Source organism: Vitis vinifera, chromosome 16 (genome assembly GCF_030704535.1).
Source record: "Vitis vinifera cultivar Pinot Noir 40024 chromosome 16, ASM3070453v1".
NCBI classification, from domain to species: Eukaryota; Viridiplantae; Streptophyta; class Magnoliopsida; order Vitales; family Vitaceae; genus Vitis; species Vitis vinifera.
The window spans coordinates 22,589,452-22,613,458 of NC_081820.1; the positions used below are offsets into that span (position 1 = coordinate 22,589,452).

The following is a 24,007-nucleotide window of genomic DNA, read 5'->3' on the forward strand; positions in this document are numbered from 1 at the left end:
AAATATTTTGAATTTTTTTATTTTATTTCTTACTTAAAATAAAAATATAAAGGATTTATTTAATGCTAATTTTATAATTATTTAGAAAATTTCAATTTTATAAAATAAATATTAAGAAACAAAAATGGAAGGAAGCATAAGAATGAAGTCAATTAAATTTTCAATTTAATTGTTGTTTTTTACCATGACATTGACCGTTCTTTTCAAAGTCAAATTACGTGAAGCCCAAGGAAGTCAAAGGAGAGAGAGTGAGTAGGGCCCTGTGACTTCTAAATTTCGATTTTGCACACCATCATCAGCCCAACACCATACAGGGCCCATGGGCTTGGGCTGTCAGTCTACATATTTCTAGGTCGTGTCTTCACGCCCTTCAAGTCACGCGTGTAATCTACTCTCTTGACATGTCATATTTATTATTTATTATTTTTATTCCTATTTTTCACTGAAAGGGTTTCGTTTTCGGCCTTTATATTTTGCTTTCATTCATCGACCTCGAACCTCTTTTTCATTCATCAAAGGTTTTCGGCCGATCACTTTCTCGCATTTTCTCCCCCATTTTCTTTCCCGCCAAACGTCCCCTGCCCATCTCCCAAAACCTCCCGTAGCTTGGATCATTGGCGATTCTCTCGCACCGATCTCTCTCTCAAATCGCCACTGGTACGTTAACTGATTACTACCCTCTCTCCCTTTCTCGTTTTTTGTCGTTAGCCTCACGTGTTGATCACAGATCACATCAAAGGAAGCCCTAGCAACATTATTTTTTGCGATTTAATTTTTTTTCTCACTTTTTTGATTGATTTTATGTTGCTCTGTTTGGTTGTTGAGAAAACTTTTGTAAAGAAAAGAAAACAAAATTTTGAGGTTTGTTTAAGAATTTTTTCGGTTTTGAAGTTTAGATAAAATCTTTCTAAACGGTGCTAAGTTGTTGTGTTAGGCATAGTTGAGTGGAGGTTGTATTTTTTTGTTGGGTTCCAGACAATAGAAACGATAGATTTGGAATTTTGATTTGTTTTCTCTGTCTTCATATTCTTCGTAAATGACTGAGCATAAATGAATTGTTTTTCTTTTCGATCTGATGTGATTCGTTTAAGAGGCTTTGATCTTTTTTAGTATTGGTAGTGGTAATCATAAAATTGTCGCCGGATTTATTGCCTAATTGTTGATAGTTTGTGATTTTGTTGGATGTGGCGGTGAAAGGGTTCTTACTTTGTGATCCTCTTTTTTAGCAAGATCGGTAATTGCTTGAGGAGTAATGCTTAATTACTTCTTTGTTTTGTTTTCTTATGGCATACTATTTCACGAGATACGCATTAGTTAGACTTTGTCAAGCATTGGAGATTTAAGCTATCTGCTTTTAATTTACTATTGCAAGGTTGAATTTGGCAGCTAATCTGTCTGTTTTTTCCTTGTAATTAGGTTTTCTGCAATTTCTGTCTAGCAGTTGTTTCTAGTTCCTTATTTTGTTAAAATTCAGAAGCCCCTTCTGGTTCCCTGACACCCACATTGTGACAGGGTCTCTTCTAATACACAAAAACGTTAGCTCTGTTAGCTGGAATGTATCATTAGGTTAGGTATTCATTAGGTTAGGTTCTGTTAGTTAGAGAGAATGCAACACTTTTTTCTTTTTTCTTTTTTTCTTTTGATAGGAAAATTGGATAACATATATCAATGACTGCCTAAACCCATGTAGAAGGGGAGCATGCAAAGAGGCCAAAGGCAGCTAAAACAACCCCCTTAGCTCCTTGTGAATGTACTGAAAAATCAATGATGGGTCAAAGCTACAAACCAAACATAAGAAGAGAACCGCATGTTTGTTATGATATTTTTCAACAGCACTTCTGAGCTTTTCACTCTGTCGAACCAGAGTACATTTAAAATTTTAGGCAATCTTTTATATTCACATATTTGATCAATTGAGGACTAATTGAGGACCGAGGTATGGAAATGTGAGCATTTTTTATTTTTAAATCACTGCCAGAACTATATGGACTGAATTTTTTCCCTAGCTAGTCAACTGAACAAAGTCTCATATCCTAACTTCTTATCTATCTGGCCTATACTAGTTCTTGTCAGGACTTAGCTTTATCTAGAGTCATGTCCTCCATGTCTTCTCTCCACTTTGGCCCATGTTCTTGTTTGACCAACCTCTTGTCATTGTGGCACCTAGGGGAAACCCAAAAGAGAATATGAGTGAAATTAACCAAAGTGTAATATTTTTTCTTAATTTTCCACGGTATTTATGGATTTAGCTGCAACTTTTCCTTATGCCTTTGTCAGTTTCAGTTGTGAACTCAATTAATTTATGTCCCTTGTTCTTGATAGTTTAAGGTTTTTTTTTCTTTTTTGTGCAGCGACATTTTATGAGCTAGTAAGTTTCTAAAGTTTGTATCTGCATAGATGCCAGTTGCAAGACTCAAGGATTCTAGTACTTCAGATGCAATGAAATCAGAAGATGGAAATGATTCTCTGGACAGTTTCATCAGACAAGCAATAGGAAAAGAGCCTTTTCTTTCTTTCTCAAGGGCCGGGGAAAGTCCAGTACAGTGGATCCAATTACTCCATGCTTTAGATCAGCAAGGTACTTGCAAATTATTTAATGGATTAAGAATTAACTATTCTATAGAAGGCAAGAAGCATTCTCTAAAGCATTATAATGGTCTCAGTTCACATGCATTTGTGCCTAATGGAGTTAAGAAATCTGTTCACCATTTAAAAAGTGGTGGGCTGCCTTTAAAGGGAACAAAGAATGTACCTGAACATATGCAACCACTCAAAATCTCTGAGGCCATTGTTGCCTTTGCTCAGGCCGCTGCTATGGCCAATGTGAGCCTGAAAAATGTATGTCATATGTTGTAAGCTGGTGTTTGAATTGCTGCTACCATTAGGTCTTCTTATGTTGAATGAAGTATTTTGATTCTTTAGTTGTGTCTTATGGCAGATCTCCCTGGTTGGCCATTGCTTTCTCCTTTGAAGGTACAAATGCAGAAGTGTGAGAAGTGTTCCAAAGAATTTTGTTCACCCATTAATTACCGAAGACATATACGTGTACACCGTCGGACTTTGAACATTGATAAGGTTTGCTTATTGTCTTGCAATTATGATTTTCTGTTAATTTGTGCCACTTCTTTTGAAGTTTTGTTTAAGATTTCTACTTTAGCTTCTTTTAAGTTCATTCATTTCCATGTTTTTACTGAATTTGCAGCTTTATTTCTTTTCATTTTGTTTATTTTCTGTAGCATTATTTATTACTTTCTCAGTTGTCTGATGTTAGTTTACATTTTGTAGGATTCAACTAAAAACAGGAATCTATTAGGAGCATTTTGGGATAAGGTAATACTTTTCTTCTTGTTTTGAGTGAAGGCTCCCCCTTTGGCATCATGTTCACTGATCCATGTTGTTTGCAGCTCTCTGTGGATGAGGCTAAGGAAGTTGTATCATTCAAGAATGTTTCACTCGAGGTAATAACTGGGTAACTTTTAGCGATATACATTCATGCCCTATTCTATGAATAATCATGATCATATGCCATGAATTTAGCCTCACTAAGCACATCCGTTTTATCCAATGTTTACGTTCCAAACCTTTGCTAGTTCTTAGTGAAAGCTTTATATTAGATATGCCCTAGTTCTTATTTTTGCCACCAAAAAGAAAAAAGAAAACAACTATAAAAGCAAAAAAACACAGCACTAAAGCTATGTTTGGTTATGGGATAGTACTAAGAAAAGAAAAAAAAAATATTAAGGAAAATGATTTTCTCATGTTTGGTTTTACTATGGAAAATAGGAAAGAAAATCAAATATAATTAAAATTAATTAGATATTTATGCATTTTCAAATTATTTGATCTTTATATAAAAAAGGTAAAATAAGATAAATGAGTTTACATTAGTATATAAAAATAATTTATAAACTTTAAATTTATTTTTAATTTTCCTTCATTTTTTATTTCCTTCTACTTTTATGCTCTATTTTCTTTCCCTTGATTTTTCCTCAAATTTTTTGGGAGCCAAAGATAGCCTAAAGGTTGGCTTTTAAGGAACATCATTTATCCCCAACTGTTCATATTGGCAGCATGAAAGTATCTACTTGTCCTTTTTCTATCAGTTTCTCCATTTTGGATATTTCACATTCTTTTTCTGAAAGTATGTTTGTAATTGACAATAACTTGTAGGAAGTTTCTGGGTCTTCAATTGTGAGGGCATTGACATCATTTGTCCGGAAGCCAGGATTTTCTTCTCTTCCACAAGTATATATGAAGGCTGGTTCTGCCCTTTTGGTAAGGGGACATTTATTTATCTATTTCTTCCCATTATCAAACTTTCAGCTTTTGGTTTTTATTTATCTTCTTTTTTTTTCTTTTTTTTTTAAATGGATGTTGAAGATGTATCAATTCATTGCAGGATATTGTCCAATCTAGACCTTCCAGGTTCCCAATATCCTCCCAGGATTTATTCAGTATCCTTGATGATGCAAGTGAAAAAACATTTTTATGTGCTGGCACAGCTGAATCAATGCAAAAATATGTTTTTGATGGGGAAGCTGGGAAGATTGGTTTGGAGATGAAAAACTTAGTTGCTTGCACCTGCTTCCTGGTAGAACAGAAACTGGTATTCTTTTTTCTCTTTTCATTTCTTTTGAAGTTGGGGCATTCTATTATTTCATGATAAGCAAGGAAATTAATTAATTACTTGCCAAAGATGGAGTGTAACCCTAGCAAATATGAAGCAAGGTACCACCCAGAGGAAACAAAAGGAAAGAAACAAAAAATCTCAATGAAATCCAAATAATCTAATCCTTGAATAATACCTGTTAATGAAATCTGGAAGGGCTCTTCTATTCACCAAATCTCCCACAGATTATGGATACTATTTGTATGTTTTCGGTATCAATAATTTTTAAATTTTCTGCATCATAGCATGATAAGGAGACCTGTGCATATAGGAACCTTCAATAATCTCTGACTGCTTTTTCTAGAATGTTCCATTATTAATTTAATATTTATTAGGTTGCCGTTGAGGCTTGGCTGAAGTGGTAAGGGGTTGGTGGGGGATGAAGGAGGTTCCAAGTTTTACTCCATATGACATAACAAAACAAAAAAAGGGGGGTGGGGGGAAGCATTACCTATGAGAGAAGAATTTAATATTTATTTGCTCTCAGGTTAAGGCATGGCTTGCTGACAAGGATGCTGAAGCTTTGAGGTGCCACAAGTTGCTTGTGGAAGAGGAAGAAGCTGCTCAGAAAAGGTACATTGCACCAACTGATTTGTACATTTCCAGCCAATTTGTTCTCCTTTCTCCCACTGTGTCTAGCGGTACAATTCTGGTGTACTCATGAGATTTATTATTCTTTCTCCATGAGGCACTCTATATACAAGTAACTAACTTCTATTGCACAACATCCTAAATTTTTTTGTTCCCATCTCAGAGGCTAATATAATGTTTGCAGATTTTTTTTCTCCTTTTTTTTTTTTTTTTTTTTGGGTGGGGGGAAGAAGAATATGTTTAATTTACATGCATTTCAGGTGGAATGTTGTGTACTTTTTTGCAGATACGATAGAGCTACTTATAAAAAAAAAACAGATATGATAGAGCTATCAGCTAAGATGCTTGTTTACCGCTATTCAGTCCATGGATTAGGCCCCTTCCAAGTAGTGTCCCCTCCCCCTTCCCCCCCACCTCCAAAAAAAAGAACATTCTTTAGATTTATCTATAAATGATTGCATATCTTAGTTCGCTGATAAAGTTCTTTTTCTTGCCAAGAAACTCTTTGGAGTTCTTGTTTTGTTTATTTAAAGATGAAAATGTATATTAGAAAAGAAATATTAGACTATGGTAGAATGTTGACTACCATGTACTCCTAAAGAGTGGGACAAATGTTGCTTGAGAAATTCAGATGATGAATTTAATTTGCTTCCTGTAGAACCTAATTCTGCATGGAAACGAGATCTGTGTTTCTGTCCTTAATTCTTTCCTGAATTGTCATAGGCAAGCCGAGCTGTTGGAGAGGAGAAGGCAGAAAAAGCTTAGGCAGAAAGAACAGAAAGCAAAGGAGCAGACCAATGGGGAGAAGACAGACTCTAAGGAGGACATCACCAACATGTCAGAGGTTGTGCCTACTGCAGAAATTTCCAGTCATGTGGCTACAACCGTTTGTGAGACAGCCACACAATCAGATGCCATTTCTCCATCAGTTGAACCCATAGAACTTTCAAACACTGAAAAAGATAGTGCAAATACCACAGCTCAATCTGGAATTGGTGCTGGATATTCTGAAGCAGGCACTTCTCAGAATGTTGAACGCCGAGTTGCATACGGAGTTGGTTGTCGGCATTTAATTAAAATGCGAAGACAGGTGCCAAAATCACAGAGAGGCGCACCAAATGGCTTCCATGCAGATCAGAATCCTCAGATATCAAAGTTTGGAGCCATACAAAAGCATGCCACCCACAGGGATCCCAGGGCTGTTCCAGTAGTCAACAACAATAAAGTTTGGACCCGTAAACCTAAATCAGAAAATGAAGGGGAAAGCTTGAAAAGCAGATTACAGAGAGAGGTACTAAACCAACCAGATCAAAATATGAACTGTGAGGTGATGATAGGTTCTATCTCTGTCACACTTGGAAATTCTAGTGATCAGCTACAAGGTGAGAATCTAGTTGTAGCCCGAGATAGTTGCACCTCACAGCATCCAATGCCAAAGAAAACCTATATTCAGGAGAAGCCCATTAAACCAGATTCTGTTTCTATGAAGCCAGATCCAGCTCAGAGTGGCACAAATAGGTCAACAGTTAAACTTTGGAGGCCTGTGAACCGACAGGAAACTGGAGGTTCAATGCCAGTTCAAAGTGGCAATAGAGAATCTGAAGCTGGTGTGGCTACTGAGAAGGGAAATGACCTAACCCTGTCCGATGAAAGCTGCATCAGATCATGTGCTATGGACATTAATAGTAGCACAGGTGTGAACAATTTCGCTTCACAGATGAAGGAAAGACCATCTGTAGGAGGTTTTCAGTTCTCCAGCTGTGCTGCAGAAGCTTTTCTCGCACAGAGTAAGTTCAATGTGAATCCATGTTTTAAATGTTTCTGATCTATGCACTAACCCACACATATGCTTGCTCAAAACTTAATTGTCTTAATAATCGAAGCTTGTCATGCCTTACATGGAAAGAAAATAGAACAGGGGTTGAGTTAGGGTTGAGGTTTGTTGTTATGTTAGTGATTGGATATGCTACATTGCTTCAGATGTTTGAAATAAGGGGCGTAGTCATGTCTGATGTGTTACGTATCTCTTGTAGGATGGAAGGAGGCTATTGCTTCAGACCATGTGAAACTGGTCATATTTCCAGAATCCGAGCCTCCAGGATGCACAGAACCAGCATCAGACAATCTTGTCAAGACACAGAACAACCTTGCTAATGCCGGGGCTCTCGAGTCTTCAACCTCGGCAACTGTCAAAGTCAAGTTCAGACCAATGTCCGAAAAGGGAATTAAGCTAAAGTACATTCCAAAAAAGAGAACCAATACCTGACCAAAAGGAGGAAAGGAATTCCATTTTTGTTATACCAATGTGCAGTTTTAACCCACCATCGCCATTCTTAGCAGAGGTTCCAGTTTTACCAAAGGTCTTCTGTCAGAAAATTAAAAGGTTTTTTTCTGGTAAAATCTTTACATTTACATTTTTGCCCTTTTTTTTCAATTTCTTTTCCCCCACCCTGGGTTGTTATAGGAGTTTGATTAGTAAGGGTTTTTGCTTTCATTGTCTAAATTTTCTTGTAATAAAATTGGATATCTTAGTTTTATTGCAGAGAGCTCTACTTGTGCTTCTTTTTCTTCCCCTATATATATCCATTCTCTTCATATATGTTCCCAATTTTGACTTCACTTATTTTGTAATAAGGTCACATGCATCTGAATGGAACCTTGTAAAGCCCCAAAAATTTGCTGTCAGCATTGCACTTAAGGGGACATTCCTAAAGCATCCATTCCAAGCTTTTCACATTAGCAAATTATCAGACTAATTATTCACTCTCCCCCTTTTTTATTCACAAGCATCATTGGAGAATAAAATTTTACTCCCTCTATTTTATTCAATATCTAACCATTGGCAGACCAAGACTGGCGGATCAAAGCTTCAAGCTTCTATCTTTGGGGAGGCACTCTAGGCAGGGCTTAATAATAGTAATACCAATTATACCATGAGGCTCAGTGTTTGGTTCATGGTAGTGGCGGTGGGGGCATGGATAGAATGGTGGGGTCATCCTACCCCCTAGGTTCGCATCGTTTTATATGGTGGGAGACCATCATCCAAGTTTGTGTGGTCTATAGTTTTTTACTCTGTGTCTTGGGATGGCCAGGTGATGTGGCGAGCGACCAGGACCACTACTAGTCTATCACCTCCACCTATGTCCGAGAAAACGGCACGTTTCCAACCCCATCACCATTTTGCCTTTCCTTAACTGCCACGTGTACACCCTCCTCACCTTAACGGCATAACCCGCTTCTTCATCCATCCCTCACCATTCACGTTTTAACATTTTCTCCCTCCGACTCCCCTTCACACATATTTTCTCGAGAAAGTGAGCTACACAATTCCGAAGGCTCAGAAAACCCAAAATCCTCTTCTTCAGTAAAATGTCAGGTGGTGTAGGGCCAACATATAACGACATCCAACTTCCGAAGGATGATCATGAACATGATGACCAGGACCACCACCCACAACTCATCTCCGCCGCCGCTGCGAAGAACTCCCACCACCCCACCATCGCCCCCACCCGCAAAGGCTTTCTGACGTTCCGGCAACTCAACGCCCTGGCCGTCATTATCGTCTTCTCCGCCAGCGGAATGGTGAGCATCGAAGACTTTGTATTCGTCGTCTTCTCCTACATCTACATTCATTTCATCTCCAAGGTGGCCTTCCCGCCACCACCCAATGCTTCGACCCAAGAACGAGTCTTCGACCCAAACAACAAGTTCCTCTCCCTCTACGTGTTCATCGCCGCCATCATCGGCCTCATCCTCCCCATTGCCTACATCTTCCACGGCATCCTGGAAGAAGACAAACAGGGCATCAAAGCAGCTTCTCCACACGTCTTCCTCCTATCCAGCCAAGTTTTCATGGAGGGAGTGGCATTTTCCGACAAATTTTCAATACCCATTAGCGTATTCGTGCCGGTGTTTTACAATTCAAGAAGAATTTTCACAATCGTGGAGTGGTTGAGGAATGAGATTGGGAAGGTGGATGAAGAGTACGGTGGGTCTGCCGGAAGGGTGTATATAGGGAGAGCACTTGCCATAGCAAACATGGTGTTGTGGTGCTTCAACCTGTTTGGGTTCTTGTTGCCTGTTTATCTTCCCAGGGCTTTCAAGAAGTACTATGCTTCCTTCAACAAAATCAAAGACTGAAGATTTTTAGGTTTTTTATTTTTATTTTCCCTCTTTATGTAATTTGGGTCTCTAAAACTGTAATTTGCTGGGAAGTGGTCTGGTGTTATTAGTGAGATTACATGGAAAATGGAAATTCAACCTCTTATAATAGCAATATCAGATAGTGGGTACTTTTTCTTTCTTTTTCTTCTACTTCTTTATCATTCAAAACATTTTTTATCATATGAAACTCAAATCAATCCTTCAATCCTCAAGGTCTTCCTGCAAATCAATCCAACCTCTCACAAAAAGATCTGGAAGTTCAAGGATCTCTTGTTCAAGATTAAGGCCATTTGGGACCCAACTATTTGTTCTGCCTGAAACCAAAATCATTATTTTCAAATAACAATATTAATATTATAAAAAAAATTTTAAAAAAATGAAATACTTTAAACAGTAAAATCAGTCATGCAAGAATAAAAGCTTTTATGGAGTTTAAAAAAGAATTTTTAGCTTCTTAAAAATCCATCCAAACAGGGTACAAGTTATCTAATTGGTAGTCAGTACAAATTACTGAGGGAAATGAAAGAACAGGATGATGCTAATTTGAATTTATTTCAGAATGCATTTCAAGCTGGGAGGATTTCTCGAGGTCATCTCTTTCATACATTCACTAAGATTTAGATTCAGTGCCCAAAAAACATAACTCAGTTTTCTATGAAGATTGAGAATTGTATAAAATATGGAACATATGTTAGCCATCACATTACATGAAGCTCAGTCTTGGTTCTCCATCAAGTATTCCACATCTGAGCTTATTTGGGACAACAAAATGCTAACTGTACAAGGTGAAACTGCATTTCTCTCCTCAGATCAACTTCAACAGAAGCGCAGAAGAAGCCGAAATTAAAGAGAAAAGTAGCCATTTCTCTTCCATCTTCTACCTTCCTCTTCCTCTAGTTACTATTATAAACCAGTTCAAAACAGAAGATGTTCTCAAATGTAAGGCTTGGTAAAAGAAAAACTTGTCTGATAATTCCCCGGTTTAGAAGTTGATTTTCTTCATGAAATCCCACCAATAATGTTAATGAAAGATTTCAAAACAATTAATATGGGCAGAAAAGTGAAATCAACATGATTTCCATAAAGTGCAGAAGATAGCCCATGTCAATGGCTGAAAGTTACAAACAACCGCAAAAACAAAACAAGGTCAAAGACAAATGGGCAGATTTTGCCCAAATTGTCTCAATAGTTCGTTTTTGGTTTCCTTTTTTTTTTTCCTTCCTTTTTTTCCCCAACATACAGGATGCCAAAACAGGACTAAAATTGCATCTTGGTGATGGCAAAACAAACAAATATACTTACATGCTGTCCACACCAAAAAACATTGCCATATCTTCTATGTTCTGGCTGCAGGACGCTCCTGCTCGAGCGTCTTCTCTACAACACTCAAGCTGAACCGCTTTCTGGGAAATGAGCTATCTATTAGGGGATCATTATCTGCTGTCCAAACCTGTTGACACAAATCATACATTTCATGGATAATACAAAAACTAGCATTCTTAAAACTCTGTTTCGCCCAATTATTCAGCTGATTAGACTTCAACTATTTCAGTGTGGTTGAGGTTCAAAATCAGCATTTGAAAACCGTTAGTCTATTGATCATTGAGCACAGAAAATCTGGTTAGTGTTGTTCCAAAAACTTCTTGGGTTTCAAATGGTTGTGGAGGTGGGAGGAATGGTTTGATATGCTTGACATTTTTAAATTCAAGAGGAGAAGTCAATCTATAATTATTATGCCAAGCACTTGGTCCTTTCAGATGAACACCATGGAAAATTCACCTCCTGTCTAGATTTCCAGTTGGTTTTCCAATAAAATTTTATACAAACCAAACACTCCAGAGCTAACAACACTGGCATGCCTACACAAAGGTGCCTTTGAAATGTATTGACAGTTAACCCATTAGATTAGAGAGATATTTGTAGTCACTTGTGCCAGTATGCTAGTAGCCGGTATGCTAGTCATATATCATGTCATTTTGCATGGTAAAGCATTATGTGTTCTCTCAGGTGTAAATTTCAAATAAAGTGATCCCAACAATTATGTGGAAAAAAGTATCTTCCCAACATTCAACGAAATGCTAACACTCTCCCAATATTTCTTTCAACAGACATGTGCTCCAAGCTATGGGCACAAGGAAGATGTTTTGATTTGAAGATGATATTGGACTAACATTTATGTCTCCTTTGGGCATTTAATAGGAGAAAATTTTGTTGAGATTGTAGTTAAGGTAGGGATGTTAACTTCCCCCTTGCATATCAAGCAAGAGGAGCTAGTTAAGGTTCAAGGAGGTTAACTAAAACAAGCACACGAAATCTTAGTGTTAGACATGAAGAAACAGTAACTATTTTTAAGCATAACCTTGAACCCTTAGAGAATAGAAAGGCATAGATTTAAAAGAAACACTCCTTAATGAAAAAGCATTAACTAGAAGAAAGACATACTTGTGTACCTATGAGCAGAACCATTCCCATTCATAGATATTGGTACAAGCCTTCTTTGTTGACCCAGAGAGAGAATTTCTTGCATTCTTTCCGGCCAATCTGAATTCAATCTCCGAGCAAAATCCTCCACTTCCCTACATAAAGATACTATGCAGAGTTAGATGAGATGATAATAACAAATCATACAGGACTGAATGGAACATGTGGTTTCATGCCATGCAAACCAGCTGATATCCATTGACTAATTCCAGAAATCAAATGGAACACATGAGCAAAAGAGCAAGAATGGAAGAAAAATAACAAAAAAAAAAGATATTCAAAGAGTTCCCCACAACATTTCCCACTATTGGTAGCACTACAACAACCATTATCTTTATTATGTGCATGTACATGTGCATAGTGTATGAATGTGATTTACACCCAGTTTGAGCAGAGAATCTGTCCCTCGCCAGGACCTCTTATTGCTGGCCACAGAATCAAATCATTCTCAATTTTATGACCTTCATGGTTATAGCAGTTAAAGCCTTAGTGGATATAATTGGGTCACTACTGGGCCTTCAGTGAGTTATACAGTCAAGAACACTAAACCAAACCATAAGGTTAGTTCAGGTCAAGCTTTATATCCCTTGACCAGGTCTTGACACCATTGGTCTCCAGCTTTTTCTTCCCCTCTTAACACAGAGAAAGTAGTATTAAAAAGACACCTAACAAAGGGTGCTGATAAGGATGAATCTCCAACATGAAGAACTCTTCATTCGAAGTTTAAAGATGAAGAACTCTCTGACCAGAGTATAAAGGATCTCTTCATTCAGACTCTTTTTGAGTAGACTAAGGACTCTTTGGAGTTGGATTTCCCCTCTATGTTGATTTTCCTAGATACTCTTTTTTGTGGTTAAGTTTGCTTTGTTCGTTAGCGTGGGCCTTTCTCTGTTTGAGGTGTGTTTTGGTTTGTTTCTGCATATACAGCCTGTATACGTAGGGCTCACCCCTCCTCTTTTGGCGCGCTTATTAATGCATGTTCTTGTTGTCTATCAAAAAAAAAAAATCTCCAACATATACTCAAGAAATGAATGTAAGTAAATAAAGAAATTCTAACTATAAAGGGTATTGGGTAATTTTACATTTTAAAATTCAATGGTATCATAATTTGTCAATAATTGGTATTTGAGTTGCATTTAGAATTTGAGAAATCTTTTATTGGAAATTTCTCCCTAAAAGAAGTTTCCCACTCCACCTTGTCTGATTGTAGACAACCATCTTATGGCTGTCCTACATCAAGGACACAACTTATGTACATAAGAGGTAAACAAAGAACATCAAATACAACAAAACTTACACCACAAATTAAGTGCTGCCTACATAATCAAATAAGTCAAGAATGGATTTTCAAAATTACAATGCAAAGCCACATTAGATTGAGAGGACAAAGAATTAGCAAAGATACTTCAAAAACACCGCCAAGCTTTCCCCACCATCAAAATACCACCCATTTTGGTCCCTCCAAGTGGACCAGAATAGGCAAAAGAGGAACAACCCTGCAAAACCTCTTTCCATGCCACCCCACAGAATGGCACTGTATTCTTAAAAACAATAACAGAGATGAGAACACATGCATCAATTTCCTCTGCTAGAATGGGAGTACAGGGGTTCCATAGAGTTTGACCATTTAAAAGATTTATCCATCTAACAAATCAGCAGCCTTAACTAGCTTACCAGTCTTCAGATTTTGATTGCCTTAAGAAAAGCTCTTTTTATTATAGCATGTTCAGTCATGCACACATGTTGGGGGTTCAGAGCTCTTTTTCATTATGCTTTTGTAGAAGGGTTTACAGGAAGATTTTCTGTCTCCCTCTCTCCCTTCCTCTTTCTCCAGACAGGCTCTAAGAAGATCTCTCTTTTCTTAATAGGCAAAATGAGCATAAACAATAGTTTATAAGGTGTCAATGAAAATAAACGCTCTTTGCCATCTCAAAACCTTTTTATAAGATGAACATTAATGTATTCATCTAACCTGTCAAGTTGTTCCTTCATTGCAGGATCTAACTCATCATCAATATCTCCATCGTCAAACTCAAGTTTAGGTGAAAAGGTGGAAGCAGGAAGTTCCTGCAATTTTGAAGTTTTACTAGGGGTGGACACCAACATTTCATCAGCCTCGGCATTATGGCAAGATGTGTGGACTCCATCCAACTCCTAAAACACAAAGAAGACACCCTTAGGTCAACAAGGATTAGAACATCACCAAAAAATGGATAGATAGATAAGAGAGAGAGAGAGAGAGAGGAAGGTAAGGCCAACCTTTTTATGGTCTCCATTTACATTGTTTGAAGAAGAGTCCTTCATTTGATCCTTTCTTCTCCGATTTTTTTTTTTATTCTTAGAAGCTCTAACCCCTTTAGAATCTGTAAAATCATAATCATCCAGTGAGTACAAAAGAGCAAACAAAATAAAATGACAAATAAAAGACAGGTTCAGAATACTACTACTCTCAGATATGCTAACAAGCTTTAGGTCTAGGAAAAGCAAAGCATCTGCTTTAAGAAGCATCAATTAAGAATTGAGCACATGTTTTTCCAACATACAGGCTCAAGCATCAATCAAAATAACAAATTCAAGGGCATGGATGCTTCTGGGATACAAGAGAAGTGAAATATAGCTCAGTTTATAGCCATCATATGAACTTTGGTATTTGGTGCTATTTCAGTTTATAGCCACTGTGCAAGAAGATACAGCAAACCATATGAAAGCAAAATCTAGTGAAAACATTTCTCACAATTACCTCCATCTTCACCATTAATAAATGACAGGAGATCATCCACCGAACGCTCATCCACACGCTCCTCTTCAACCTCAACATTCTGAAATACATGGACCCCACCTTTTTTATTAATGAAAGCACACACACACACTTATATATATATATATATACAGGTTTAGGGACTCAATGCTCCATAACTACATGTAATCACTTGGAATGCACTTCAAATTCATATTTACCATAGAACAGGAATTCACATCTACCATATAAAGAGAAATAATAAGTAAACATAACCACCTTCAATTTCTCTCTCTCTTTTAATTCTTTCCTTTTTCTTGCATATAATCTATTCAATAGCCGAATCCGTGGATCATCAGTTATGTTTCTCAAGGGCTCCAACTTCTCCTCCTGGGAAAAAACAAATCTATATGAGAAATTGAAGCAGACAAAATCTTGAGACTCTGAATTTTTCCAACAAACACCTCTGTAAGATCATCAGGCAAATGAAACGTCTCACGAATTTCCTCAGGAGTTTTCCCCTCAATAATTCGAGCAAGTGCACGGCTGGTGAGGTCAACCAAAGGCTTCAGCTGGAGGCTGTCAGCAGCAGATGTCAACTCACATAACTTTTTTGTATCCATCCGAATGAACTTCTCATCAAAGGATTTCCGCTCCTAGACAAAAGAAAAATTAAATTCAAATAAAGTTCAACTGATCAGTTTGGTTATCTTATGCAATTGCCATCTCAACCCAGTCCCAATCCCCATTCCACAAAATGAATAGTTAAATATCCTTGATTAGAATCTAAGACAAGCATAGGGCATTCACATGAGAAAGAACATATCAGACCTTATTTGAGCGACCTGGTACTTGATGAAACCGACAGTAATCAAGTATTAAGCCCAAGATAGCAGGATTGACTCGTTGTGGAAGTGATATGGCATAATTTTTGGAAGATCCCATGCCAGTCTGAAGTATTTCTCGGCATATCATGGGGCAAAACATGGCAACCTCTTCTTCAACTTGTTGAATAGAACCATCAGCAGTTTGGAGCCAGATATAAGACTTCATCTTGATACACAATTTTAAACAAAATAAATAAAGGCCATAAGAAAAGGATAAAGAGTGAATAAGAGTACATCATATAACAAAAACCAAATAGCCTATCAAAAAAAGAGAAAATAAAATAAAATAAATAAAAAAAAACAACTAGTGATCTAAGCCTGATCCTAGGATTCTGTATTTCAAATCTAAAAGTCCAAGAGTTCCCAGATCAACCGCAAGTTGAGCTAGGCCTATGGCAAATTGGCATCATTTTGATTTACATTAGAAGTGGCATGCTTAGTTTGCATTTTTTTTTTTATAGGTCTGCTTCGTTTGCATTATAAAAACCTAACAGTAGATGTAAATTGCTATAACATAATCTAAGCACAATGTAGCTAAACAAATCTGAACTAACTTTACAATTCAGCCCAATGTAGAGACCTTATACCCTCTATTTCCAAAGACTAGACCACATCCAAACCCTCAACATCATATTGGGTTAATATAAGGCCAATATAAGCTACAAGGGTCCTGAACAACAATCTTTACTTTTATGTCCTTTTTTCTGGTGGATGGGTCCTGAGCAACAAACCACCATAGCAAAAAATGAACTTCACAAAATAAGTGAACTGATTTGCATTTGTTTACTCCAATTTTTACTGGCAGATAATGAAAAGTAGCAAAAAATAATTCACAAAATAGCTGTGTAACATACCTCAGGTTTCACAACTGCCATAGCACTTTCTGACATTGATGATGACAGCTGATCTTAGTAAAGAACAAGAACCTTGCACCTCCAATTTCAGAAACTTGAAAGAAACAAAGGAAATGGAAGATTTGCCTTCTTTATCACTGATTCCCAAAATGGCACAATACCAAATCCCAAAATAAGAATTAGCATTTCTTATCTGGAGAGCTTTCTCAGTCTTTCTAACTCTGCTTGAAGCTAAAAAACCAACAAAAGGATGAAGACAACATGAGATCTTATGCATAAAAATGCAACAAACATCACAGAAAGATCCAGCTTACTAAAAGAGAGATAAAAAATTTGAGACAACACATATAGAAATGCCTTGATTTGGATGGGAGCAAATAGTCTAGATCTCCAAATTAAAGTGTGATGAGTAAATTCCAAATGCAAGACAGTATTTAAAACTTTGTTCTGGATAAAGCATGAATTTTCAAAATGCAGGAACTTCAACTCAGTAGAGAAGTTATTGAACAGAACTTAAACATAAGAGAATACAATACCACACCATGTTTTGTCCTGGTACATATTACTTTTCTGGGGAAGGGTGATAGAAGTCTTACGAATGGATAAAATATTGCAAAATACATACAGCCAAATAATAATAACAATAATAATAACTGTTGTAGCTAATACACATAGTTCAAATACCTAACAACAATATTTTTCATACTAGCAATGGAAGCGCTCAATTGTCTTCTCAAGAGGGCTAGGGAGGGTGGTTACTTGTCTGGTTTCAAGGTGAATGGCAAGGGTGGTGAGGGTTTGGAAATCTCCCATTTGTTATTTGTTGATGATACTTTGGTTTTTTGTGAGGCAATCAAGACTCAAATGAACTACTTAAGTTGGCTACTTATGTGGTTTGCGGCCATTTCGGGCTTGAGGATAAATCTTAGCAAGAGTGAGCTAATTCCAATAGGGAGGGTGGATAACTTGGAAGATTTGGCTTCTGCTCTAGGTCGTAAAGAGGGAGCTCTTCCAACCACTTATTTGGGCCTTCCCCTTGGTGCCCTCTCAAATTCTTTGGCAATATGGAATGGGGTGGAAGAGAGGTTTCGTAAAAGTTGGCTTTTTGGAAAAGATAACATTTTTCCAAAGGGGGGCGGCTTACTTTGATTCGCAGCGCTTTATTTTGCTTACCCATCTACTTCATGTTGCCTTTCCAAATGTCGAGGAAGTGTGGATAAGGTTGGAACAAATTCAAAGGGAATTCTTATGGGGAGGAAGGCATTCAAAAGGAAAGCCTCACTTAGTGAATTAGGCCACTGTTTGTGCAAACAAGAAGGATGGGGGATCAGGAGTTAGGCGGCTTGACTCGCTCAATAAGACTCTTCTTAACAAGTGGATTTGGCAGTACGCAACAGAAAGAGAGGCTCTATGGAGGCATTTCATAAAGGGCAAGTATGGGAATATTGAAGGGGGGATGGTGTTCAAAGGAAGTAAGTGAGAGGTATAGGGTTGGGCTTTGGAAAGCCATGAGGAAGTTATGTGCTATGTTTATCACTAAGTCTTCTTTTCCGTTGGTGATGGAAAGAGTGCCGAGTTCTAGAAAGATAGGTAGTATGGTAGTGAGTCACTGTGTAATCCCTCCCCCACCCCCTCTTCCCCTCTCCCTCCCTATTTGCCTTAGCTGGCTTAAAGGAGGCATGGTTGGTAGATATGTGGAACCAGTCTCTCGGTAGTAGTGGTTGTTGGACTCCTAGATTCTCTAGGAATCTAAATGATTGGGAGATTGATATTGTGGAACAGCTCCTGTTGAGGCTTAAGGATAAGACAATGATTGGGGGAAGAGAGGATATGGTGCTCTAGCTGGGGACGAAGAGTGGTTTTTTCTCTGTGAAGTCTCTTTACTCCTGCCTTCGAACTAAGGGGTCTGACCCCTTCCCAAAAGCTGCAGTGTGGAACTCTTAGGTTCCACCTAAGGTGTGTTTCTTTACATGGGAGGTTTCATAGGGTAAAGTTTTGACTCTAGATTGTCTCCAAAGAAGAGGGTGGTTCCTGAAAAATAGATGTTTCCTTTGCTAATTTCAGGAGGAGTCGATTTTTTGCTCCACTGTAGTGTTGTAAGGGTCTTGAGGCAACTTTTGTTTGCTCTCTTTGGTGTTTCTTGGGTGTTGTCTTCTTCTATAAGGGAGACTTTGTTGGCTTGGCATGATTCTTGTGTTGGGATGAAGCGAAAGAAAGCATGGGGAGTAGCCCCTTTGTGTCTTTTTTGGACAATTTGGAAAGAGATAAATAGAAGGCCATTCGAGAATGAAGAGCTAAAAAACTTATTCTCTTGTAACTTGTTTTCCTAGTCTAAGACGTACATATTTGTAGGCCCTATGTCCCTTTGTGATTTATCAATTGGTTGGGTCCTCACTAAAGGAAGGAATAGTTTTTTGTTTACCTCTCCTTTTTTGGCCATCTTTTGGTAGCCATTGTATACATCTTGTGTACTTTGGTGTGCTTCCTTTTTTGCGCTTTTAATACATCTCTTGTTTACCTATCAAAAAATAAAAATAAAGGTCCAATAATTTGAACTTTCAAAAAAAAAAATTAGAGGTCCAAGACTTAGAGATTTATGATTGACCATCCCTTTAGAAATTTTGTGTGTGAACACCGAAAAGCTACCATATTGACAATTATTTTATCCACCACTTGCACACCTTCATGTGGTTTCCTCTATTTCACTCTCTCCAAATGGACCAAACAACAACAAATAAAAAGGCTTTCCCACATTTGACCTTTTTGTCTCAAACATTGCCTAACTCTTCACTAGCTCCTTTAGGGAGTAGAAGTATTGTTCAAACATGTCAAACTTAGGCAAAATCTTGTGCAATAGGAATGTGAAGAAGGTATTAGAACATAATTGAAAAATATGTTTCTTCTCCACTTTGCATAGCATGTACATACAAGGCATAATGACTTGCATATTTTACATATTTATCCATCACTTATTGATATTTGTTGACAGGTCAAAAAAAAAGGTGACATGGCACACAATAATTTATAAATTCATAGAGATACACGTCAGTGGGTAGGAACATCTAGAAAGATAAAAATAAATGCAGCATAAATCCATACTATGCATATTTGGCACAAAACAGAAATTAAAATGGGGATCACTTGCTGCTATGCATTGGATGTTTGGATGATGACCTTCTAACCTGATACCTCCTCCAACTGTTTATGTAGAGCTAGAGGGGTCCAGTCATGTGAGTCATAAGTTTGAGGGGAGATTAAAAGTGCTTTCCAGACATTTTGTACTAAGGGCTCCAAGATGGCAGTATCCAATTTGCACTCCTATACCACACCAACCATATGTCATCTAAACTTAGGCATATTTGGGGCATGAACAACATTACCACAGAAGCTTGTTATCTTCAGCACTAAGATTCTAAGCATACACGATGTCTCTTGGATATATGCTGGACGCATTCCCATTCACTAAAATTTACAATTTTTAGGAATTTAGGAGGGAGGGAGCACAAAATCTCTGCAGTTACTCAAATTTCAGTATTTCATTTTTACCAAATCACAGAGAAAGTCACAAATTTCAGTATTTTATCTAACATGGAATCTCATAATTTTTTTCCAGGTGAAGTAACAATTGTATTATCAGCACCTAAAGAGTCACATCAAAGTATACATGATATATACAGTGACACCTAAAAGGCCAAAAAACAAGGCGAGGAGAACACAAAAAACACATACAAAATATATACGAATAGGGATTACAGCAAATGTCATAAATTCCAGTATTTTACATAGACATAGAGTTTCATGACAAAATATCCACGGATGGCAATTAAATATCCATGGAATACACTAAAAGTCACAAATTCCAGTATTTTACCTAAATTCAAATGCCTATAAAACACATACAAGGATAATGGAAAAAGTCGCAAATTAAAAACCCTACCCAAACATGCCATTTAATGATTAAATATCCATAGATTATGAACTAGATATCCATGGAATACGGTGAAAGTCATGAATTTCTTTACCTTACTTAAACATGGATATTAATTTCTGGTACAACATATATAACTAACAATAACAGAAAAAGTCACAAACTTCAGTATTTACTCCGACATGGCATTTCATGATTAAAGGCTTAAAGCAAAAGTCACCCATAGAAACAGAAAACTAATTCAGCAATTTTAGTTCTTATTCCCCTTCTAGATTCAAAAAAGAAATGTAACTTGACTCACTAAGACAACATCCTAGCCAGCTCCAAGTAGTTATATAGGTGCATGCAGACTCTAATACCCAGTTTCCATGCTTCACAAGAAAAGGTTCCCAATCAAATCAAACAATTAAACCCTACTATAGAACAACACACCATAATCAAAATACAGATTTCCCATTCTTGCACCCAAACAAATATGTGAAAAGTGATAACAAATATGAACAAAAGAAATCTCCTGCAAAACCCCATTGTTGTCCTATGACATTAAATCTCGAAGCTCATTAACTCTGTAAACACTGGCTGTTCTCATAATTCTCAGCTTGATATGGGGAAAACAAAAAGGAAATCACACCTGGTAAATTTCCCAAATCTCAAAATTTATCGTTATTTGATACATAATAACACAACACAGAAACCCACAACAGATTTTTTTCATTCCTATCTTGCCAAAAACAACACAAACTCATCATACAAATTTCCCTAGTGATTTATTTTTTCCCCTATCGTTCCATTTCCCACGAGCCTAGAAGAGGGCAAGACAGCACTCCTAAAAATAACAAAACCCCAAAAAACAAGAAACCCAGAAGAACAAAACCCCAAAATTTCATGATTTGTGAAAATAATAAAGAATGGAGGTGGAGGAAAGGGGAGTTAGAATGTTGATAAATTAATGGTGTACAATGAGTAAGAGAGAGAGATTGACATACCTGAGGGAGAGAGATGAGGTGAAAATGTAGTTTAAGAGGAGAAGATAGAGATGTGAAATGGATAGATGAGGGAAGAGAGAGAGAGATGAAGGAGCTTATGGAGAGAGAAAATTTTAGAGAGAGAGAGAGAAATGGCGCTAGTGGAAATGGGGACAAAAGACTGCTAGGGTTTGTAAAAGTCCCCCCCTTTCTCTCTCCTATTTTGGTTTCTCGCCTCTCTGTCCTTCACGTGATCTGCACGTGACACTGAATGTATCTGTGTTGGGGCACGTGGGTGGCAGTTAGGGTTTCTATGGACATCTTGCCACGTTGTAGGTGTGGGTCGGGTCGGATCAACTACTTACCTCCCTTCGACATTTTCCTTCAAATAATCAAAGATAATAATTTTGATTTATTTCAATATTAATTTCACTTACCTCCTTTATCTTTTACATAAATACAACTAACCCCTATTGTTGAATAAATTTATTAAATACCTCCCTTAATTTAAATTAAAGGAAAAGCAAATAAAAATATAAAAATAAGAAAAATATAAAAATATTTAATAAAATTTCAAATCAACAATGATTAGATGTATTTAAATAAAATCTTAAAGAGCTCAATGAAATTAATATTTTTTTTAAAACCCCGTTACCTCATTTCAGCATTTTCTTTCAAATAACTAAAAATAAAAATTATGATTTATTTCAAGTTTATAAGAAAAAATAAAATCAGCAAACATACAAATATTTTAAAATCCATGAATAATAAATTTTTTTTAAATAATTTTATATTAATATTATTTATTATCGTTTTAATTATTAAAGGAGTGTTTGATAAATCAATTTAATGATTTCAAATGACTTAAGTCAAAATAGTTAACTTATTTTTACTTAAATCTAAAATTATTTTTTTTAATATAAGATTAATATATATTAAGTAATTTAAATTATTAGGTTGATTTATCAAACAATCATCATAACATAACCATTTTCCATAAGAGATATAAAATGTTGTTTGGTTTGACTATTTTTTGCTTTTTCTTATGTTTGAAAAAAAAAAAAAAGCCAAACCCACACTACAAAATAAATATTAATATAAATAAAAATTATTTCATAAATATTTAAAATTAAACATTATATATATGGTTTTTATTTATTCCTAACTCCCCAATGATTTTATAGTAAAAAAACTATTGTAAGAATGGAGGTCAATCTTCCAATAAACAAACAGGGCATTAAATATTTTTTATTTTTTCCAATTTTTGACCCAATAAAGTTAGAATTTGGCATGTGTTGTCTCTTATGGGTCATATGATTCTATTTTTATGAGACAGACAACAAAGGCAGTCAAATAGTTCCACATTGACTCTCAATTGTTCTTATATAAAATATAGAATATTAATTTTGTCAAGTTGTCCTATGTTTTTCCCTTAATGCTTCTTGTCCATTTAAGTGTAGTTACTACATTGAACTTCACAAAAGTCTCCTCTCACATTTTCTGTTTTGTTGACCTTCAAGCCCACAATAGATGGATGTCACATCAAATCAATTTTTAAAATAAGATGATTAAAATTAAATATAAACAAATTTTTATATTTTTATTTATTATTTAATATTTCTATTCCTTTTTCCTTTCTTTCCTTTTATAATAATTAATTACATGCCCTTTGTGGAATTTTCCAACTATAATTATTTTATTTTAGTTGTCATATCTATAATTTATTTTCAAAATGACTTCTTACAAAAATTTAGAACTATTTGGTAATTATTTTCAAAAATATTTTATGTTTACTATTTGATAATAAAAAATTGTTTCTATTTTCTTTTTGTATTATCAAAAACAGAAAACATAGACATTTTCAGATAGTATCTTTTAATTGTTTTATAAGGGTTGTTTTATAAAATGATTATATAAATATGTATAATGACTAAAAATAAAATAATAGATATAAGAAATATTTTTAAAAAAATATTAAAAACATTTTATATTTCAAAACTAACTTTTGTTTTGCAAAATATTGAATAACAGTTTTTAAAAGTTGTTATTTAAAACTATTTTGAAAAATAATTATCAAACAACTCTTATATATTTGGAGAATTTTTTTAAATTGCTTTAAAACATACAAGAATAATATTAAGAGTGTGTTTGGTAGTGATTTTAGGAAACGTTTCTACCATTTTTAATACTTGAATGATAAAATTTTTAAAGTATTAAAAATGTTAGAAACGCTTCTTATAATCACTACCAAATAAACTTTAAGTGAATCTTAAATAATCACTTTATTGATGATTCTTTAAAAAATTAATTTTTTGTCATACGAAATTTTGACACCCGATTAAATAAATAAACTCAAATACGATATGAATAATTATCATATTTAAAGGATGAACCTAAATACACCCTAATTATTAAAATAGATGACATATCATATAACGTATTTATTCAAAAGTGGGCTATATATAGGTTAAATATGTTATTATTATCATCCAATTTATTAATACAGTTATTAGATTTATCAAATTCATATTATACACTCAAAAAATATGTTTTTTCTACATATTATGTGGGTATGCATAAATTTGACCGAAACATAAATACATTCAAATTAAATCTACAAGAAACGTGTTGGGTTCAAGTCGCATCGGGGAATCATATCAAATTTTGCTATCATTGCAATGTATTACCAAGAACAATATGAAAAATTTAATTTATATCAAAATACTAATGC

The 24,007-nt window shown here is 35.8% G+C and overlaps 3 protein-coding genes across 16 annotated transcripts; 2 read left to right on the forward strand and 1 right to left on the reverse strand.

Annotated features, from left to right (window-relative positions):
• The first annotated feature begins 377 nt into the window (after nucleotides 1-377).
• On the forward strand, nucleotides 378-7,836 carry LOC100262848 (uncharacterized). Of its 4 annotated transcripts, none has more exons than XM_010664407.3 (10): nucleotides 378-657; nucleotides 2,352-2,578; nucleotides 2,939-3,075; nucleotides 3,286-3,330; nucleotides 3,405-3,458; nucleotides 4,171-4,275; nucleotides 4,400-4,606; nucleotides 5,157-5,242; nucleotides 5,984-7,047; nucleotides 7,294-7,836. In XM_010664407.3, exons 2-10 carry the CDS (start codon nucleotides 2,398-2,400, stop codon nucleotides 7,524-7,526), a joined length of 2,112 nt encoding a protein of 703 aa, XP_010662709.1. In that variant the 5' UTR covers nucleotides 378-657; nucleotides 2,352-2,397; the 3' UTR covers nucleotides 7,527-7,836. The 4 variants fall into 4 exon arrangements, with proteins under 4 accessions (XP_010662709.1, XP_002272128.1, XP_010662710.1 ...); XM_002272092.4 differs by having other exon boundaries at nucleotides 432-657; nucleotides 2,398-2,578; XM_010664408.3 differs by having other exon boundaries at nucleotides 433-657; nucleotides 2,405-2,578.
• Nucleotides 7,837-8,317: 481 nt separating this feature from the next.
• On the forward strand, nucleotides 8,318-9,552 carry LOC100252463 (uncharacterized). Its single transcript, XM_002269561.5, has one exon. The coding sequence runs from the start codon at nucleotides 8,630-8,632 to the stop codon at nucleotides 9,398-9,400; it is 771 nt and encodes a 256-aa protein (XP_002269597.1). The 5' UTR covers nucleotides 8,318-8,629; the 3' UTR covers nucleotides 9,401-9,552.
• Nucleotides 9,553-10,046: 494 nt separating this feature from the next.
• Nucleotides 10,047-21,475, reverse strand: LOC100247347 (SKP1-like protein 21). Of its 11 annotated transcripts, none has more exons than XR_009467932.1 (11): nucleotides 21,298-21,475; nucleotides 16,384-16,614; nucleotides 15,474-15,695; nucleotides 15,107-15,298; nucleotides 14,922-15,032; nucleotides 14,646-14,724; nucleotides 14,165-14,268; nucleotides 13,878-14,059; nucleotides 11,875-12,000; nucleotides 10,727-10,874; nucleotides 10,047-10,324 (listed from the first exon to the last, which is right to left on the reverse strand). XR_009467932.1 is itself a non-coding variant. In XM_019226115.2 (11 exons), the coding sequence occupies exons 2-10, from the start codon at nucleotides 16,417-16,419 to the stop codon at nucleotides 10,761-10,763; spliced, it is 1,119 nt and encodes a 372-aa protein (XP_019081660.1). In that variant the 5' UTR covers nucleotides 16,420-16,614; nucleotides 21,298-21,475; the 3' UTR covers nucleotides 10,047-10,324; nucleotides 10,727-10,760. The 11 variants fall into 11 exon arrangements, 7 of the variants coding, with proteins under 7 accessions (XP_019081660.1, XP_019081658.1, XP_002269721.1 ...); XR_002032169.2 differs by having other exon boundaries at nucleotides 10,727-10,827; nucleotides 11,867-12,000; XR_009467933.1 differs by having other exon boundaries at nucleotides 11,867-12,000.
• Between the last annotated feature and the right edge of the window lie 2,532 nt (nucleotides 21,476-24,007).

Bases quoted from the DNA above. Each gene is read 5' to 3' on its own strand.
- LOC100262848 (XM_010664407.3), top strand. From the start codon at position 2,398: ATGCCAGTTGCAAGACTCAAGGATTCTAGTACTTCAGATGCAATGAAA. The intron at 4,276-4,399 runs GTAAGGGGACAT...AATTCATTGCAG, and splicing joins AGGCTGGTTCTGCCCTTTTG to GATATTGTCCAATCTAGACC. The intron at 5,243-5,983 runs GTACATTGCACC...GAATTGTCATAG, and splicing joins GAAGAAGCTGCTCAGAAAAG to GCAAGCCGAGCTGTTGGAGA.
- LOC100247347 (XM_019226115.2), bottom strand. From the start codon at position 16,419: ATGTCAGAAAGTGCTATGGCAGTTGTGAAACCTGAG. The intron at 15,696-16,383 runs GTATGTTACACA...TTGTGTATCAAG, and splicing joins TGGCAGTTGTGAAACCTGAG to ATGAAGTCTTATATCTGGCT. The intron at 14,060-14,164 runs GTTGGCCTTACC...TTTGTGTTTTAG, and splicing joins TAAATGGAGACCATAAAAAG to GAGTTGGATGGAGTCCACAC.
- LOC100252463 (XM_002269561.5), top strand. From the start codon at position 8,630: ATGTCAGGTGGTGTAGGGCCAACATATAACGACATCCAACTTCCGAAG.